Source organism: Helianthus annuus, chromosome 10, assembly GCF_002127325.2.
Source record: "Helianthus annuus cultivar XRQ/B chromosome 10, HanXRQr2.0-SUNRISE, whole genome shotgun sequence".
Classification (NCBI taxonomy): Eukaryota; Viridiplantae; Streptophyta; class Magnoliopsida; order Asterales; family Asteraceae; genus Helianthus; species Helianthus annuus.
This window is the reverse complement of record NC_035442.2, coordinates 127,045,444-127,066,469: the sequence shown is the minus strand read 5'-3', so window position 1 is coordinate 127,066,469 and position 21,026 is coordinate 127,045,444. Positions and strand designations below refer to the sequence as shown.

The following is a 21,026-nucleotide window of genomic DNA, read 5'->3' as shown; positions in this document are numbered from 1 at the left end:
TGGGAGCCGCGAGCAGTTCCAATGGTACCCGTGGTATTTAATTTATGTGACAGCGGAAGTCTTTTTACAACAGGATCTTTTCACCGGAAAATGCTCGTTTAATATATTACACAAAGTTTTAAGGGATGAATCCCATAATTTACAATAAGTTGATTTCACACAGAAATCTTTATTTTCCAAAACATGTTTTATTCATTTATTTACACTGAGCCACTTCTCTGAGCTTGATAGTGCTTTACTGCACTTTTCCTGGATCACACAGATCACCTGAAACATGTTTGAAAAAGGTTTTGTCAGCGGGGAAATACTGAGTGAATCGTTCCATTTTCTAAAACGACCCGTTAGTTATAATTTACAGTATTAAGAGTGATTACAATGTTTCTATCAACCAATTATCAAGAATGGGTATTTGTCACTCGACCGGATCTGTGACTGTGGTCATACCACTATTGGGTCCCGTTGCCCTAATAGTGACGGTTTACTCACACAGAGTAATAATCACTCACATAGAGTAATACTCACTCACATAGAGTGATAAAAATAGTAATGTGCACAATACCCCACATACCAGCTGTAATTTGGTGATTACAAAGACTTAATCCCTGTAATTATAACCTTGAAAATAATTTGAGGTATTGTAATACTTACTCACAAACGGTGAGAAAATAATTTAAAAAAAAGAAAATGACTCACATTGCAGATTTAACGAGCAAATAGATAATGCCTACTGATTAGCCTTGATTACACCTAGTTTAACACAATGCACACACAGGCAGGTTAGTAACTAATACAGCAGTTACGTCAATTCACGAGATTAAACCCTCACAACGATTAATCAGTGCAATACTCAATAATTCAATCGGATTCACAACGAATAACAGAGTATAGTCCGAATTCGAACAGCACTCAAATATTCAAGTCGAAATCACGACGAATAATCAAAGTACAAGCTCAATTGAGCAGCACCCGGACTATCGTTGGATAGTTATAATCGATCGGACGTTGAATCGTAATAGCGATCGAGTTATTACCCTGATTGTGGCAGCACCTCGTGATCGTGTGTGTTTGATAGTAATTTACGTCTAACTCAGTGTGTATTATGAGTTTTAACGTCGAATGAACATCTGAATTCAAGTCCCAACCCCTTCTATTTATACTGAAAATTTAACCCGCCCGCGTGTCGCGTAAGACGACAGTGATTCTGTCGCGACTCGCCTGGGAAACCCACCTAGCCTAGAGTAGCCTTGCTGTGGGTATAGGCTAGCTGAGTTGGTTTCGATTGAAACTTAGCTCCCACGTAAAATTTGTTAAGATATTACCAACTAGGGTTTATCCCCCCTAAGTTTTAGGGGCCCTGATCCTGATTCCGGTTGTTATGAAAATTTTAGGGTTAGTGCAAAATTACTTGGGTGTCTTAACTAGGGTTTTCTTTTTAACTAATTATCGTTCTAATTATTGATTTTAGTGGCAGTTGTTACACTATGCTTCGAGACAGTTAAAGGTGCACGAGAAGAATTACACCACCCATGACTTGGAGCTGGGTGCCGTTGTGTTCGCACTAAAACTGTGGATGCATTACCTGTATGGTATCAAGTTTGTGATCTATTCGGATCACAAGAGCCTTCAACATTTGTTTAATCAGAAGGAGCTAAACATGAGGCAACGCCGTTGGATGGAGACTTTAAATGATTATGATTGTGAAATCAGATATCATCCCGGCAAAGCGAATGTAGTCGCTGATGCCCTGAGTAGAAAGGAAAGGGTGAAACCCATCCGAATCAATGCCAAGAGCATTGAAGTCAAGAATAATTTGATTGAAAGGGTGTTAGCTGCACAACGAGAAGCTGTGTTGGAAGCTAACTATCCTAAGGAGAAGTTAGGAGTAACTAGGAGCAGTTAACTCTTAGCAAGGATGGAATTTTACGTTTGAATGGACGAATATGGGTTCCGATTTATGGAGGACTACGAGATGTTATCCTCTAGGAAGCCCATAGTTCCAAGTATTCTGTTCACCCGGGAGCTGATAAGATGTATCAGGATCTAAAGGCAAATTATTGGTGGATAGGCTTGAAAAAAGTCTGTAGCCGCTTATGTAGCAAAATGCTTAACTTGTGCGCAAGTCAAGGCTGAGCATCAAAAGCCATCTGGCTTGCTACAACAGCCTGAACTTCCTGAATGGAAGTGGGAATGTGTAACTATGGATTTTATTACCAAGTTACCCAAGACAAGGAAAGGAAATGACACAATATGGGTTATCGTTGATAGGCTGACTAAATCAGCGCATTTCTTACCCATCAAGGAGACTTATAGCTCCGACATGTTAGCCCAGTTATACGTTGATAAGATTGTAGCCTTGCATGGCATACCTGTGTCTATTATCTCCGACAGAGATACTAGATACACGTCTCATTTCTGGAAAAGCATCCAGCAATCTTTGCGCACACGTTTGAATTTTAGTACGGCTTACCATCCCCAGACAGACGGTCAGAGTGAGCGTACTATTCAAACGTTGGAAGACATGCTACGTGCATGTGCTATCGATTTGGGTGGTAGTTGGGATAAGAACCTACCACTAATCGAATTCTCCTACAACAATAGCTACCATACCAACATTAAGGCTGCGCCTTTCGAGGCACTATACGGTAGAAAGTGTAGATCGCCTGTTTGTTGGGCGGAAGTCAGAGATGTCCAATTGTCTGGACCAGAGATAGTTTTCGAAACGACGGACAAGATTGTCCAGATTCGAGACCGTCTCAAAGATGCCCGAGATAGGCAGAAGAGTTACGCGGATCCAAAGCGTAAAGATTTTCACTTCGAAGTAGGTGAAAAAGTGTTACTTAAAGTATCACCCTGGAAGGGGGTGATGCGTTTCGGTAAGAAAGGCAAACTAAGCCCGAGATACATAGGACCTTTCGAGGTTATCGAACGGGTCGGGTCAGTTGCCTATAAGCTAAACTTACCGGAGGAGCTCAATGGAATTCACAATGTGTTCCACATCTGCAATCTAAAGAAGGGCTTCGCTGATGAATCATTAGTGATCCCACACACAGATGTGCATATAGACGAGAGCTTGAAATTTGTGGAGAAGCCTTTGTCGATTGAAGATCGACAGGTAAAGAAGCTTCGAAGGAAGCATGTACCTATAGTGAAGGTCAAGTGGGATGCCCGTATCCCGAATTCACGTGGGAAGTTGAAGCCATGATGAAAGAGAAATACCCTTATTTGTTTGAGTAAATCTCGGGTCGAGATTTATTTTAAGGGGGTGAGGATGTAACACCTCGAAATTTTGTGTCCAATAATGTGTTAACACGTGTCATGAGTTTACACGTGGCATTAAATATTAAATAAAGGACTAAAGTTGACAAACCTTGAAATTATGTAAATTCGAGGGTTATAAATGTCAACAAAGGGTAAATATACTGTATAGTAACCCTAAACGATGCTCGTACCTTCAAACAAATAAATCATGGATCTACGGAGCGAAACGCGGGAGAAAGTGAGAGATTACAAGCTACAGGGGTTAACTGTGTCAACATGTTTAATTATACCTCTGAGTGACCCTTTGACGAACCCGAGGCTTTGTAACAGTAAAATACGCTCACTAGAATGGACTATATAAATTTCGCGAAGTTCCGTTTTAAAACGAGAAAGTTATGATCAAATTCGTAAGAGAGGGGTTAAAAGCGTCAGCAATAAAAGTTAAGGCTTTTCGGATAGTAATTAAACTAACCGGGGACTTAATAATGCGAGTAAAGGTCACGAGGCCCTTAACGGTAAATAATCGAGGGCCAAATCGCAAAGTTACCCCTTCGAAACCGAAAGGTTAGGTTATTAATTACCAAAGATTTGGTTAATGATTACAAAAGATTTAAAAATCTTGAAAATCAAGTCTAATGCGGGCTGCATTAAGTTTAAGGGTGAGTTGATGTGGACCGCGAGCCACCTGCAAACACGCGCTCTGACTTGAGGATTCAGGCGGCCCGCGTACAAGTTGCTTGATCTCTCATGCGGGCCGCGCGAGAGTCCCAGATGCAGAAACTTTGGACAGACTTGTTGTTTGGAGTTGTGAACGAACATTTGTGAAATAAATGAAGCATGGGCGCCCTCTACATGCCCCCTAGCACCCAGAGCCACCTGCTGATCATCCATACTCCATTGTAGGGTGAGTTGTGATGATCCTAAGCCTCATTTTTCACTATAAAAGCCAATGCCTTGTGCACAATTGAATCACACCTCAAAACCTTCCTTCTGATCATTCTTGGAGCTCTCAAGCTTTCCTCTATCATTCTAAGTCGTGCACCAAGCTTCTGTAAGTTGCCTAACCCTTTGTGGTTTCGTTTTTCCATAGTTTTAGCCTAGAAGTCAATCCGTCGTAACTAACGACTGACTTTGCGATAAATCACGAATGGTCCAGTGGTTTGTCGAATCAAAGATAGTTATATGATGGTAATCATGTGGGTATTAAACCCCTAAAAGGGCGCCCTCTGATTCCCACTCTAAGTAGATCAAATATCGAGTCAAACGTGCTTAGAAAAAGTCAACAGAAATGTCATTTTGCGATTTCTTGCATAATCTGTAATGTAGATGATATGTAACCTGTTTGAACACTCATAAAACATGATAATAAGTATATGAACTAGTCTAAGCTTGTTTGATCCGACCAATTATTGTTTTGACCCGGTTCGGAGCCGAAAGTCACAAAAGTTTGACTTTTGCATTGACTTCAGTTCTGACCCGTTAAAGTTTGATATAGATATGCCTTAGGACTCTCTTAGGACCAGGTTACATGATGGTATAACCCTCTGTGACCGGTTCGTTGTTTGTCCGAGTCTTTTACACATTTCCGTTAAATGCTTAAAAGTTGATCGTAACGCCCTTTTTAATTTAAAACGAGAATTTCGGACACGTGAAAGGATCATGACCTTGGTTACTGATTTCTAAGTATGTCCCTAAAATTTCACGTCAATCCGAGGTCCAGAATATGAGTTATGCTAAATAGCGCAAAATTGCGAAACTTTAGTAATTAAATAGCGCAATTAGCATAACGCCTATCTAAACCCGGATTTCGACACCAAACCTTTTACTCATTGTTGTAAAATAATATTTTGGGATTTTTAAAGATTTTTAATTATTTTTAACCTGCTCATAACCTGCGGTTATGGCAACGGTTCGGTAAATACCGAATATGCCCTTTTCGGCCATAACTTGAGTTCTACAAGGTCTTTTGACCCGATTCCAGTTGCTACTGATTTTAAATAATAAATAAAGTATTTTAGACTTTATAAACTGTTCGGGAAACTCAGATTCCCTGTAGAACTCTAAAACCTCTTTTATAATCTTTAAAAAGACCGAAATACCCCTACGGGGCATAATATGAACTTAAACTCGTTACGGACATTATGGAAGGTATCCTACTGATACCGCAACCTCTTTAAAGCATATTGACTTAGGAAAACAGTGTAGGACTCTTACGGTTACCCGTTGCGCCTTTTGCGCGCACGGTTCGGCTTATGTAACTAGTTTACATAAATTAGCCGAAACGGGTCAAACCATATTGTTTTGACCCCAAAACCCAGAGTATGATTATTATACCCATATAAAATAAGTCTTCAAACTTGTTGGGTCAAAATCACACTCCATTCACGGTTTTCGCCTTTCACGCGATTAAACCGTAACTATCCATTGAAACTGACCGGTCTAAGCTACGGCTAAATTAAAGACCCGTTAGGATTCTAATAGGTTAAATTAAACCTTCGTTCCAGATTAGGGGACCAGTAAAAGCTATCTGCAATTTATTTCAATTTAAGGAATTATACTTGCAAAGGTAAATACTTTTAACTTATTTTCCGTTATACGGGCTTGGGTTACGGTATTTAAAATACCGCTTGGTCGGGAAATTGACCCCAACTCATTAGTAGTTGGGTATTATCAATCTGACCCATTTAAAAACTTGTTTTGTTGGCTTTACGCGTTTGGGGGCTTAATGACCATGTCCCGGATATCCTTGGTAGCATTTACGAATGGCCACGACCTTGACATCCCGGTGTAGGCGTACACCTGGCATTATGTCTATGACTATAAAAGTGTAGCCGTTGGTTACCCGCCACGGTTTTATACTGTGTGGTGTGTCTATTAAACTTTAACCCGACACGACTCGGGCGACCGAATGCATAGTAACATGTAATTCTTTACAAGATTTGATTATAAATTATCCCAAGTTATAAAGAGTTTATGCCTTGAGCATTTAAACCAATTTTATTAAACATTTTTACAAAAGTGTCAGTTGAATGTATTTACCAGTGTAAACTGACGTATTTTCCCCAAAAAGACTAAATGCAGGTACTAGGCGTAATTGGCTGGGATTTCTCCTTAGCATCACTAGAAGTCTCGCAAGCTTAAGATGCCTGAAGTCTGTTGAACAATACTTTTGTTATTATTATTTGATCCCCTATGGATTATTATTTCAACAATGGTGATACATTGATATTACACTTAAACGTTGAAATATATTTATTTTTATGCTTCCGCTGTGCATTCATATAATTGTGTGGTTTGACTATATTGTTGCCAACTACGACACGGTAATTCCCCACCGGGCCCACCGGTGAGACACATGGAAATCGGGGTGTGACATTTCCCGTGCTGTAGGTACGAAATGATCGGGGACATCCACGACGGACTGCCGATCTCTATGATGTTGACTTGTTTGAGAGGAACAGAGGGATTGAACAGTACCTCTATGCGCACTTCTTTTGCTAAGTGCTTGAAGCTGGTCGCGGCCAATTTGCTCAATGCATCCGCATGTTTGTTTTCGCTTCTGTTTATATGATTAACCCTGAATGTCTGGAATTGGCTGATTAATGCCCGCGCTTGTTCAAGGTATAATGCCATAGCTTCTCCTTTAGCATCATAATGGCCATTAACTTGCTCGGCCACTAGCTTTGAATCGACGTTGGCTTCAAGGTTTCTTGCTCCCATTTTAAGTGCTAAGCGGAGACCTGCCAAGAATGCTTCATATTCGGCTTCGTTGTTCGTGCTTCGGAAATCCAAGCGTATAGCATATGTAAGTTCGTGATCATCGGGACTGACTAATCGAAGGCCTGCGCCGGCTCCGTCGTCATTGGAAGCTCCATCTGTGTGTAGAGTCCATACCCTATCATCGAAAACAGGAATAAGGTTCTGGATCGCCTCGCACTCTTGAACTTTGTCGATGGGAACTTCTGTGGCAAAGTCTGCTAGAACTTGCCCTTTAATTGCTGGTCTTGGTCTATACAAGATATTATATCCCCCCAGCTCAATAGCCCATTTAGCCATCCTTCCCGCCACGTCGGGTTTGGAAAACATTTGGCCTAAATGATAATTGGTGAGAACTGTGATGACGTGGCCTGAAAAATACCTACGTAGGCGACGTGATGCATGTACTAGTGCTAAGACTAGTTTTTCTATCATCGAGTAACGAGTTTCTGGGCCGGTGAGCATCTTACTTATATAGTAAATTGGAGTCTGAATGTTTTCTTGTTCTACCATCAATATTGCACCTACCGCTACTTCCGCAGCAGATAGGTATAAAATCAATGGTTCTTTTTCTTTTGGCGCAGTCAGCGTTGGTAGCTGAATTAAACATTCTTTCATTTGTTTGAATGCTGCTTCTGCTTCAGGTGTCCACTGAAAGGCGGTTTTCTTCGCGCAAATTCGCAGCGTGCTGATGAATGGGTAAGATTTTGCCGCATGATTAGCCAAGAATCTGTTCAAGGCTGCTAAGCACCCGACGAGTCTTTGCATCTCTTTTATTGTTGCAGGTGATGGCATTAGCTGAATAGCCTGGACTTTTTCTGGATTTACTTTAAAACCGTCTCTTGTGACTATAAAGCCCAAAAATTTTCCCTCCTCCATGCCGAAAGAGCATTTTGTTGGATTCAGTTTCTGGTTTACGTTGTGCAAAGAGTCGAACGTGCGCTGAATATTGTTAAGCATTGTGTCTTCCTCGTGGCTCATGATGACGAGGTCATCCATGTATACCTCGACTGTCTTGCCAATGTCACATCTGAAAACTGCGTCCATCAAGCGTTGGTAAGTTGCGCCCGCATTGCGCAAGCCAAAGGGCATTTTAGTGTAACAGAGGATGCCCTTATCTGTGCGGAATGCAGTTTTATCTTCGTCTTCTTCCTTCATCTGGACCTGATGATAGCCTTTGTAGCAGTCGAGAAAACACTTCCATCTGAATGACGCTAGAGAGTCGACTTTTTTGTCTATCTCCGGAAGCGCGTAGCAATCTTTTGGGCACGCTTTATTCAGGTCTTTGAAGTCGACGCACATTCTCCATCCGCCACTGTGTTTCTGTACCATTACTGGGTTGGCAACCCATGTATGGTATTTAACTTCGCGTAAGATTCCCACATTGAGTAATTCTGTCACTTGTTCGTCCATGGCTTTCGCTTTTTCTTCACTAAAGCTACGCCTCTCCTGAACAACAGGTTCTGCTGATGGTTTGATATTCAAGCAATGTTGCGCTATGTCGCGTGGAACCCCCGTCATGTCTGCCGGGCACCATGCGAATATATCTTTGTTGTTGGTCAACAATTCTTTTAATTGTATTCGTGTTTTCGGTGAAATGGCGTGTCCTAGCAGGATGGTCTGTTTCGGATATTCGTTATTCAGGACCCATTTCTCCGGTTCGTTTGATGCTGAAGGTTTGGCTACCTTTGCCGGTGGTTCGTCATCTACGTACATGACCTCTTTACTTGAGTATAGAATTGCTACTCTAGTCTCCGTTGGAAATCCACATGCAGCGTGTGGGATAGAGGTGATCATGCTGAATTCTCTTTGTGATCTTCTTCCAAGCAGGACATTATGTCGTGATGTTGCCGGCATGACCATGAAATTTACTGTGACTGTTAGTGAATGCTCACCATCCGATAGAGTCACAGGGAAAGCTATTTGCCCTAATGGGAATACAGCTTCATTGCAGAATCCGGTGAGAGGAAAATCAACCGGTTCTAAACGTGCTTTGTCTTCTGGATCAAGCTGTTTGAAGCATTGCTCGTATATGATGTCCATCGAGCTTCCCGGATCTATAAACATATAGTCTGTCCGGTAGTGGCCGAAGATGCCAGTAATAATTACTGGCCGTTCTTCTTGAGGGCCTCCAGGAACAACAGGAAATACGACTTGTTGTTCCCTCCAATGTTGATCATGGTTCCGCTTATTTGGTCTTCGTGACGGACCTCCTTGAACCATGTTTATTTGTTTTGGTTTAACTCTCTGATAACTGCTATTTCTGGATTGTATATCAACATTACGACTAGATTGGATGGCCCTCCGACAGGGTGTTGGTGGGTCCAATACTACAATGTTGATTTTTTCACCAGATCTGATGTTTGGGAATTCAGATCTGGTGATTTGCATAACGATTGTGTTTAAAGCCGTCTGGCATCTGTTGAACCAATATTCTGGGGATCTCTTTATGATTAGATCTGAGAAATTCTTTATGTCTGAATGACTGTTGTTTTAGTTTGCTCCCTTGATTCCGTTAATCTGGGTGTTTTGGGTTGTGGAACCCTTGGATTTAGATCGGGGATCTAATGGGTGAGATAATGAATTCTCTGCCATGTGAAAAACAGAGAATGAGAAGGACTGAATTGAAACGAGATGAAAACTAAAAAAACAGAGGAATCGGTGGGTGCCAACGAAGAAACACTAGATAAATGGTCCGAACCGAGATATCTAGGGGGTTTGAATCCGCATAAAAGGTTGGTTTCCACTCAATTGATTCAGACCCGACTGGTCTTCTTCTCCGATAACTCTGCAAAAAAAAAGCACCATTAGCCTCGCCAAGGGGAGAAAAGGGTTCTCTCCTTGACCCGACTCCGGGGTGAGAATAAGTATTGGTAATGAAGAAGAAGATGTATTTTGTAAGTGTGTGTAACTTGAATTCATACCTGGGTTGCTTCTCATATTTATAGCCGGGAGTCGTTTTAGGCGGGAAAACCCGTTAGTGAAAAGTTGACGGAAGATGCTAACCCCGTAAGCGGTTACATTCCCTTCCGTCAAGCTTCTTGATCCGACGTGAGAGCACACGGATCGTGGCTTAGATCGAAGGCTGGGGATTTGCCACGCGTAAAGTGATCAAGTGGAGATTATTTTCCAATTGCATGCTTTCGTTGTGAATTCAGGGATGCCTGAGATGGTGACACGTGTCCAGACGGTTGTAACCGTCTTGGTGGTGCACGATTGTATTTCTTCTAGAAGATACTGCTGTAATCTGGTGTGGCACCTTATCGTGTGGAGACAGGTGAATAAATAAGTCACAAGTCTTGGTAATTAATATCCAGGTCTGGATATTTAGGCGGGAGTGTTTATTTCAGGATTTTCATCCTTTGTCTATGGGAGAAAGCGCAAAGGTTTATGATTTCCTTTGGGCGCGCAAGTGTTGACAGTTGACTGTTCTTTAAATCTCTTTTTGTGAGACCAATGCGTGGCCGCGCAAGGTACAAGGCTGATCAGTAAGGTTTTGGTATGGTCCCAAATATTTATTATGAGGTTTTTGGGACCTTACCCCTTCAAGCACATAGACAGGGGGAATGTTCTCGAAATTGAAGGAAAAGAAAAAATGGTTGCTGCTGTTTTTCACTATCAGGATTTTGTTGGATTGTTTCCAGGTTGGGTTTAGAATGTTTGAAGTATTTGTGGATCAACAGAAATAACTGAAATAACAGCTTCGGAATCTATTAACCCACAATTGGTTTGATTTTGTGGATCAACAAATGATTGTTTAATACTAACTGCTCGAAATCCCTTTCATTTTTTGGATCGTTCTAATAGATTAAAGAGAATAAACCATTATCACTTCCAGATTCGCTAATTTCACTGTTGAGAACCTAATTCAGATATACAAATTCATCACCGGTTTCTACAGCACAAGCACATACACAGTTAGGGTTTAGAATGTTTGAAGTATTCGGATTTTGTTGGTTTGTCGGGTTCTATAACTACAATCCTTCCAACATTATTGAAACGAGGGTTTATTCTCTTTAATCTATTAGAACGATCCTTGTCTTGAGAACCTGATTCTGATTTAAACAATGCATTTGAAGATCCTTGCATTAGATACAATTTGTTGGAATTTGTGGATCAAGAGAAATAACTGAAATAACTCGCCATTCTCTTGCACCTTCAACTATGTTGGTTCGGTTGAGTTATTTTCCGACTGTTTCAGTTATGATTCAATAAATAATATCTAATTGAGAAGCACTAAAACGGTTGCGGTTGTCCAATTGAGGGTTATTCTGTTATATACATCAACAAATGATTGGTTTAATACCAACTGCTCGAAACCCTTTTCGTTTTTTGGATCGTTCTAATAGATTAAAGAGAATAAACCAATTTTTACCATAAGAATACGGGCCGTATACAATTATACGGCCCGTATACACAAAATTAAAAAAATTACCGGATCGTATACAATGTACACGATCAGTGTATACGGGCCGTATACTATTATACGGATCGTATACTATGGGTAAAAAATGATTGTATCAGACTATCTCCCCCTCCTTTTCTCTCTCTGACAACCCTAGACCCAAACCACCGCAATCCACCATGGTTATGCGAAAAAACATCATCTGTTCATCATTGTTCCTGAAGATGAAGATGAAGAAACAAGGGTTTATTCTCTTTAATATATTAGAACGATCCTTGTCTTGAGAACCTGATTCTGATTTAAACAATGCACGAAGATCGTTGCATTAGACACAATTTGATGGAATTTGTGGATCAACAGAAATGACTGAAATAACTTGCCATTCTCTTGCACATGTATACGTTGATTGTGGATTTAACTTGCAAGAATTAGGTCCGTCGCATGATAGAAGATACATATCATCCATTCAAGTTGAGCTTCCTGATGCAATTTGTTGGAATTTGTGGATTTTGGTTGGTTCAGATCTTGGAAGTACTGAACAACGGAAATAACAGCTTCGGTTTCATCAACCGGCTTTGAAAACCGGACAGAATCTACGAAGAAACTATTGGAATTTGTGGATTTCGGTTGGTTCAGAAACTTAACAAGAGAAGCAACTAAAAAAATACAACAGATTACTCGGTCGAATAATGGCCCACAAGAGTTGAGCAAGAATTGGGTCTGTCGCATGATAGAAGATACATATCGTCCGTTCAAGTTGAGCTTCCTGATACATATCGTCCGTTCAAGTTGAGCTTCCTGATACATATCGTCCGTTCAAGTTGAGCTTCCTGATACATATCGTTCGTAAGAAACTTTTCGTGCACTGAACCTTCAGTTGTGTACCCTTCAATCTTCTTGAGTATTTTTCTAACTTTATGCTTGCATCCACCACAGTGAATATTAACTTTGTTGGAATTTGTGGATCAACAGAAATAACTGAATACAACCGGTCAAATCACACACTATATAAAATGTAAACTTATCGTGTGTTGTAGTTTGGAAAGATGACCGAATAGAGATCTGAATCAGGCGTTGTTCTCATTGTTGCATCGGGAACGAAGGAGGAGACTCAACTGTCGCTGCACTGTTCTCATTGTGGTCGACGTATACCAACGGTTCTGCGAAAAAAAACTTCATCTATTCATCATTGTTCTTGAAGATGAAGATGAAGAAACGAGGGTTTATTCTCTTTAATCTATTAGAGCGCTCCTTGTTTTGAGAACCTGATACTGATTTAAACAATGCACGACATGTCTGTTAGTAGTTTCTGTAACCAATTGGGAACCACATATTTACTTCAAGATTTACGTCTGATGTCCAAGTTTGATCACATTTGACTTTGTTCTTCGTTTTTTGGATCGTTCTAATAGATTAAAGAGAATAAACCATTTTTACCCTAAGAATACGGGTCGTATACTATTATACAGCCCGTATACACCATGTGAAAAAATTACCAGATCATTTTTTACCCTGTTAATACGGGCCGTCTACTATTATACGGCCGTATACAGCATGTGAAAAAATTTTAACCGATCGTATACAATGTATACGATGATTGTATACGGCCCGTATACTATGGGTAAAAATTGGTAAAAAATGGTTTATTCTCGTTAATTTATTAGAATGATCCTTGTTTTGAGAACCCTGATTCTGATTTAAACAATGCAATTTCGAGACTGCATTGTTAATTTTAATGATGATTCGAAACATTCCGAATAACTAGCAGAAGAAACCGACACGTCTTCTATGATGATTCGAAACATTCACGAACCACAATGGACTCAGACTCATACTACTCACCCTCCCCTGAGGAAAAGTTTTCCCGATGACTCAAGATAAAGCAGTTGGTTTATGTTCATATCAGCGTTGTTTATCACCCTGTGTGAGCATTGGAAGCCCGACCACTAGTAGAAGAACCCGACACGTCTTCTATGATGATTCGAAACATTCACGAACAACAATGGTTTATTCTCTTTAATCTATTAGAACGATCCTTGTTTTGTCACGTACATGCGTTTAATTCCCAACATACTCGTGGATTTCAGAATCTATTAACCAACGGTTCTGCAAAGAAACTGTTGGAATTTGTGGATTTCGGTTGGTTCAGAAACTTAACAAGAGAAGCAACTAAAAAAACAACTGATTACTCGGTCGAATAATCCGTTCATTATCTGTTGTTGTCTAAACAATATGACACGCAACGAATTTGACAACCGGTTAAATCACACACTATAAAGTGTAAACTGATCATGTGTTGTAGTTTGGAAAGATGACCGAATAGAGATCTGTTTATGCCATGAAGCAATGAAGATTGAATAATGGCCATTAAGAAACAAATCATTAAAAATACAACTGTTTATGCCTCTTTACCTAAAGCTTCTGAAAGACAAGAATACAACGTTCATGTATCACAAGGAATGACCGATCTAAGGATTGTAGTTATAGAACCCGACAAACCAACAAAATCCGAACACTTCAAACATTGTAAACCCTAACTATATCAACAAAATCAGTAATGTAAGGAGAAGCGTTGAGATAACGGACATCCATCGAATACATCTTTCAAACTTTCAAAATTCAAATCAAACTAACACAAAGTATCTCGACATGGTTGGTGTAAAAGCTCACATTTTACTATATTGACCATGTCTTTTGACAAATCATCTGCTTCCTGAATCTGAATCTGAAAGTTAACTAGACCCCTGAAGTTGTCATTCATAACAACTAAGCATCTGGAGAAGAGTATGTTGATATAGGAGAGTTGATGCAATTTTCCAAGCATTTTAATGAAGCAATGAAGATTGAATATGCAAACCGCATCCGTTTTGTATACGGAAACAATGGCTATGGGAAATACAAACCCGACACGTCTTCTGTGATGATTCGAAACATTCCAAATAACTAGCAGAAGAACCCGTCACGTCTTCTACTAGTTACTCTTTTCTTCGATTTCAACAAATCTTTCAAGACCATTCACCTCTTTCAACCTACCAAAACACCGTAAACCCTTCTTTTAATCAATCAGAAAGATACTTCTTTTAATCTATTAAAACGAGGCAACTTTCCTTATCACCCGAACCGGTGATTTCTTATCCATACTATTCTTCATTGCCATATTCCCCACTCACAAGTTGTTGATTTTGGGTGGTGATTTACTCCCGAACAAACCATGCCCACCTTGACCAGAATAGATAAGCGTATCACTTGATCCACTTACATTCGAATAACGCTGAGAATCCACAACGCTTATGGCCAGATTCTGTCCTTCAATCTTGGCAAAATCAATGCTAGCTTGTTTTATTATTTTCGTCTACATGTGTTTTGAAACAGTACGTTTTGCATCCGTGCCTGCTTGAATTGCAGAAAGCAAAGGATAACGAAGAGATGAACATTGTAGTTATCACGAAAGTATTGAACAACCGAGATAACAGCTCCGATATTTATCACCAACTCATCTTTAGTAGTGTTTGTTTGAGAACCTGATTATGATACACAACGGTCTCTTTGCTTCGTCCACTAGAACTATTTGTGTGTGCATTCTTTTGGTAGTTAACCAACGCTAATTAGAAAAAAATCCGTAAAATTAATCATATCGATTGCTATAACAGGATGGATGTGACATACACAGATAGATAAGCTGTCACAGTTGTCAAGACTGTTTGTCGGGTAAACAACGCTGATACGAACACATGTGTTTCGAAAATAGGCTTTGTTCTTGGTTTAATGAAGTTACACGTAATATCTAGTTATATTCAGATTTAAACAATGCCCGCCTCAACTGAGATAACGGACATCCATCAAGCTCAAAAAGTAAACTTGTGTTTCCCATAGTCACAAAAGATTGCGGTTTGTATTTCGCATAGCCACCGTTTCCGTAGTAAAAAAGGTTGCGGTTTGCACATTCAATCTTCAATACTTTATTAAAATACCACTAGTAGAAGAACCCGACACGTCTTCAAGTTACGGAGAATGTTCTAGAAATTGAAGGAAAAGGAAAAGATTTGTTGAAATCGAATTTGACAACTATAACAGCTTATTAAAAGTAGCAATCACCTCCAATCATTTCCTGGTCAAATCATACAATATAAAGTTTAAAGTTATCGTGTGTTGTAGTTTGGAAAGATGACCGAATAGAGATCTGAATAACAAACTGTAGAGAACTTGTTTGTGTCGGGTTCTTCTGCTAGTTACTCGATCAACGGACTGATCAGTAACGTTACTCTAATTGTGCTCCGATTTAAGCGGCGTGTTCAGATCAACGTTGTTAAAGGTGATGAAGAGTTTACAAACCCTAGAATGATGGTGTTTTTACTAAAAAAACGTGATACTTGAAAAAACATCCTTATATACGGCCCGTATACAGTTATACGGCCCGTATACATTTGGTAACATCAAAAACCTCCCAAAATAAATCCATTGAGCCGTATACGTTTTACAAATCGTATAAACATGTATACGGCTCGTATAACTATATACGGGTCGTATATAGTAAAATCAAAAAAATATTCTCTACGCATTTTCCTATTAAAAAACATTCTATACGGGTCGTATATTTGTATACGGCCCGTATACACTAGGGGATGTGAAAATAAGATATAAGGGGTATGGAAAAATAAGATATAGGGGGTGTGGGAAGAAGGGGGGCCAATTAAAATCGTTACCACTAAAATACTTTACTCATTACTCAAAAAATAATAAAGAAAAATCCTACACATCCAAAATAGGAATTTAGCCTATTTCAAAGGGTTAATAAGGTAAATGTCATTGGATCCGTTTCTATAAGACCCCCCGTAACGGGGCGTTTTTTTTAAAAAAAATTGCATAAAAACGCCGGATAATGCCCCTCCCTCCATTACATCAAGCGTTTTTGGGCATTATAATTTGGAATCTTGCATGCAGGCGTGTTTAATAAAACGCCAAGGGAATGAAATTGAACATGCAGGTGGCCAATGAGATTGGTCCAAGTAAGGGGTCTTTTCTTTCTTTTTTTTTTTTTAATCTTCAACCCTTTGACCAGCCAATCACCTTTGTTTCCTTTTTTTTTTTTTTTTTTTTTTTAATGATTGAATGGGGTTATTGGCATAATGCCCCACTACGCCACTTTTGCTATAATGCCCCAACGCTGACTAGGATGACACGTGTCGCATAATGCCCCATGGTGGGGGCATTATAAGTTGTTACCATTACACATGGTCTAAACACAAGTCTCCGAAATCAATCATTCCAGACTGAATTAGTCAACCATGGAGTCAGCATTATCCCCCAAATCCATCATCAACGTCGCCGCCATCTGCGGCTCCCTCCGCAAAGCCTCTTACAACCGCGGCCTAATCCGCTCCGCCATTGATCTAACAACCAACCAATCCGTAACCGGAATGTCAATCAACTACATCGACATCTCCCCTTTACCAATGCTCAACACAGATCTTGAAATCGACGGAAAATACCCACAATCCGTCACAACTTTTCGCGACCAAATCCTCCAATCCGACTGCTTCCTCTTCGCCTCACCGGAATACAACTATTCCGTCACCGCACCGCTCAAAAACGCCATCGACTGGGCGTCCAGGCCGCCGAACGTCTGGGCGGATAAGGCGGCGGCGATTGTTAGCGCCGGCGGCGGTTTTGGTGGCGGACGGTCGCAGTATGTGCTCCGGCAGAGTGGTGTTTATTTGGATTTGCATTTTATTAATAAGCCGGAGTTTTTTCTGAATGCGTTTGAGTCGCCTCCGAAGTTTGATGATGAAGGGAATTTGATTGATTTGGAAGCTAAAGAGAGGTTGAAATCTGTTTTGAATGCATTGAAAGCTTTCACGTTGAGGTTAAACAATAAGTGAGTGATTCAATGGTGTTTGTTTGTGGACTTTTGGTTGTGTGAGTTGTTGAAGGTGGATGGGTTATGTGATTTAAGTTGTGAAAAATGAAAATAAAATGGAAGTCGATTCTTGTTGACTTGTTTGTTTTGTGAAGTTCTGTTTGGATATATGTTTATATTTTTTGTAATTCAACCAAGTTGTAATAAAGGAATTTGCATATGTGTATAGAGTTGGTAGATTAGTATAAAAAGTTATAATGTTTGGTTATTATTAGGTTCGTCCTTGAGAATCCGGCCAAGGCCCCAGGACGAGTTTGGAAACCGGGTCCAAAAAATTCCGACTTCTAGTTGCGTAACGCGTTGCCGCTCTTTTAATCTGGTTTAAAAATTGTAATTTAAATAGATTAATGGGTAAATGGGTTTAGTTTATAGATGGTATAAATGTTTAATAGGGGCCTAAAAGATCAAATATTAAGGAAATAAGTTAATGGGTAAATGATAAATGGGTTTAGTTAATAGATGGTATAAATGTTTAGTAGGCCAAAAAGATCAAATATTAAGGAAATAAGTTAATGGGTAAATGGTAAATGGGTTTAGTTAATAGATGGTATAAATGTTTAGTAGGCCTAATAAATCAAATAAAAGAGTGGGTCTAAGCTAATAATAATATATTTTTAAATTAGTTATAGGCTTTTATCTAAAAAAACAAGTAGGTATTAAGTAGCGCATTGCAGGGGGAACTCGGTTAGTATCAACTCTAGTCGGTAAAGGACTGGTAAGGTACATGTATAGCACCAGTATCACTATAGTTAGGGCTGTAAACGAACCGAATAAACACGACCAAGGTCTTGTTCTTGTTCGTTTGTGAAGGATGTAATGTGTTCACGAAGGGTTCATGAACGCTTACCGAACAAGATTTTTTGTCTGTGTTCGTTCATTATGGAAAGGAATGTGTTCACGAACACAAACGAACACAGATAAAATCGGCGAAGACGAGGGTGGGTATAGGTGGATGGGGAGAGGGAGCGGCTCTAAACCTTGAAGTCTTAATCGTTGAACGAAGGTTGATAGTTTTGGATGTGAATAATTAGAAGAAAAGTGAAGTGCATAAATATGGTGGAGATCAGGTTTCCTATTTTATTTATTTGGGTAATGAGATAAATAAAAATTAAAGAATATAAAAAGTTTAGATAAATACCACAAAATCTTTAATAAACAACACAAATAAACAAACAAACAAACATGAATGTTCACGAACACATCACTGAACGATCAAGAACGTAACTGAATGAACGGGACATCTGTTTTTGTTCGTTCATTTAACCAACCGAACGAAATTTCTTGTTCATGTTTGTTCATTAACTAAACGAACTTCCTGTTGAACGATTCACGAACTGTTCGCTGAACGTTCGTTTCGTTTACAACCCTAACTATAGCGACTGAAAGAGAAACACACATGAAATAAAGTTGTAATATTCTCAAAAGGTTATCAACACGTGTTCGATTTATTTATTTATTTATTATTTAACCAAAAAAATTAATTGATTATATTATGTTAAAGTTAACTTAAATAATAAAAAACTAAACTAAAATTCCCTCACATTGAGTTAAAATAATAAAAAATGAGTTAAATAATAATAAAAAAAAAAGATTAACCAAAGAAACCCTAAAATTACATAATTGTTTATGTTAAGTAATTTCATTTTTAAGGCAAGAAAAAATCGTTTAAGTTATAACACATTCATCAATAGGGTTAGGATATAATAGGAAGTTTATTTGGCTAGAAAGGCTAGGAAGTAATCTTGACCATCAATTGATTTAATCAAGGGCTAAGATTAAATGAGGGAAATTGAAGGGAAGAAAAAAGAGGCGCGTGAGTTTGTGTAAGGGCACTCTAGTCAATCCAGTACAATAGTTTCTCTCTTCTCCAATTCCCCCCAATTTTTTAAACGTTAATAACTTTTTCATACGACATTATTTTTTTTATAAAAATTGCACCAAAAAAACGAGCGTTTTTTTATCTTTAAAACGAGTATACTATTGTTATATTTTCGAAAATTTTTTTCGAAAACCCAGTTGCGTAAAACGCAATGGAAAAAAACCCAGTTGCGTAAAACGCAATAGACAAAAAACGTAAAAAAAATGACTTTTTTTAAACGCAATGCACGAAAAACACAAAGAAATGTCTTATTTGTAAAACGCAATGGCCTGAAAACACTTAAAAATGTCTTATTTCTAAAACGCAATGGCCTAAAAACACAAAAGAAAGTGTACTTTCTAAAATGCAATGAACTGAAAACACATAAAAATGTGTTTACCTAAAACGCAATTGACTAAAAACACTTCAAAAATGTGTTTTTCTAAAACGCAGTGGCCAGAAAACACTTAAAAGTGTCTTATTTCTAAAACGCAATGGCCTAAAAACACAAAAGAAAGTGTACTTTCTAAAACGCAATGGACTGAAAAAGCATAAAAATGTGTTTTACCTAAAACGCAATGGACTAAAAACACTTCAAAAATGTGTTTATCTAAAACACAATGGCCAGAAAACACTTAAAAATGTTTTTCTTTCTAAAACGCAATGCCTAAAAACACAAAAGAAAGTGTATTTTCTAAAAAAGCAATGGACTGAAAACACCTAAAAATGTGTTTACCTAAAACGCAATGGACTAAAAACACTTCAAAAATGTGTTTTTCTAAAACGCAACGGCCTAAAAACACAAAAGAAAGTGTCGTATTTTTAAAACGCGATGGACACATAAAACTGTCTGTGAATTGTCTGAACCAGGGAGTAGGAAATCAAAAACTGTCTACGAATTTTTGTCTTCAAAATGAGGCAATTTCTGGAAAATTAAAACGCAGCTCGACCCCAGCTAGGGGCTCTGCCCCTTGGACCCCGCCAGGGGCTGCCGCCCCTTGGACCCTGCTCATAGGGGCGCTGCCCCCGGACCCCCGCCAAGTTCGTAAAATGCAATGACTCAATTCAAAAATCCAGATCGTAAAAATGCAACTCAAAAATTTCTTACATAGATCGAAGCCGATTTCTTCATATTTCTTCAACGATTGACGAAATTTGAATGTTAGAAACACTTATCAGCGATCGAATCGAACGAATCGAGTGATTCGCTTCAAAATCACAGGAAAAAAAAGAGATATTATATGAAATTAAACTGGGTTTCTTCAAAAAAGCTGAAGAACATGTTGATTGGGTGTTTGAATCATTGATTGGTGACGAAAATCGCACTATAATATAATTATTGAGATAGAAAGTGAAGAAATGGTTGAAGATGGTGGGTTTTGAAAATGGTGGGTTTTGAAGTTACTGGGGAGAAGAAGGAAGAAGAAAGGATACGATTGACTAAAATACCCTTTCTCTTTATTTTAAATTTTGCCATATGTCATAATTCTATTGTTTCCTATCCTTTCTAGCCAAAATAAACTTTCTATTTGATCCTCACCCTTCATTAATAACATTAATTAATATTTAAAAGAAAGTTATAGAACTTTCGATGGTTCCTCAACTTCTGTTTTGTGAAAATGAAGACTTAGTTGTTTGGTGTTTAAAGCCAATGTGCTTATTAGATAATCTAGTCATCAAAAGAGAATATATAAGTCTAAAAAGATGTAATGAACACACTAAAAAAGACCATCTACTGTCCAATTCGTTTAAAACCTTAAGAGTAAACTGCAATATTACCCCCTATGGTTTAGGCCAATTGGCACTCTGACCCCCTCTAACGAAATAATTGC

The 21,026-nt window shown here is 38.9% G+C and overlaps 1 protein-coding gene across 1 annotated transcript; it reads left to right on the top strand.

The window, feature by feature from the left end:
- The first annotated feature begins 16,660 nt into the window (after positions 1 to 16,660).
- On the top strand, positions 16,661 to 17,496 carry LOC110885904 (NAD(P)H:quinone oxidoreductase). The gene has a single exon (XM_022133637.2). The coding sequence runs from the start codon at positions 16,705 to 16,707 to the stop codon at positions 17,296 to 17,298; it is 594 nt and encodes a 197-aa protein (XP_021989329.1). The 5' UTR covers positions 16,661 to 16,704; the 3' UTR covers positions 17,299 to 17,496.
- The last annotated feature ends 3,530 nt before the right edge of the window (positions 17,497 to 21,026 follow it).

Coding starts and splice junctions, on each gene's coding strand:
- LOC110885904 (XM_022133637.2), top strand. CDS start 16,705: ATGGAGTCAGCATTATCCCCCAAATCCATCATCAACGTCGCCGCCATC.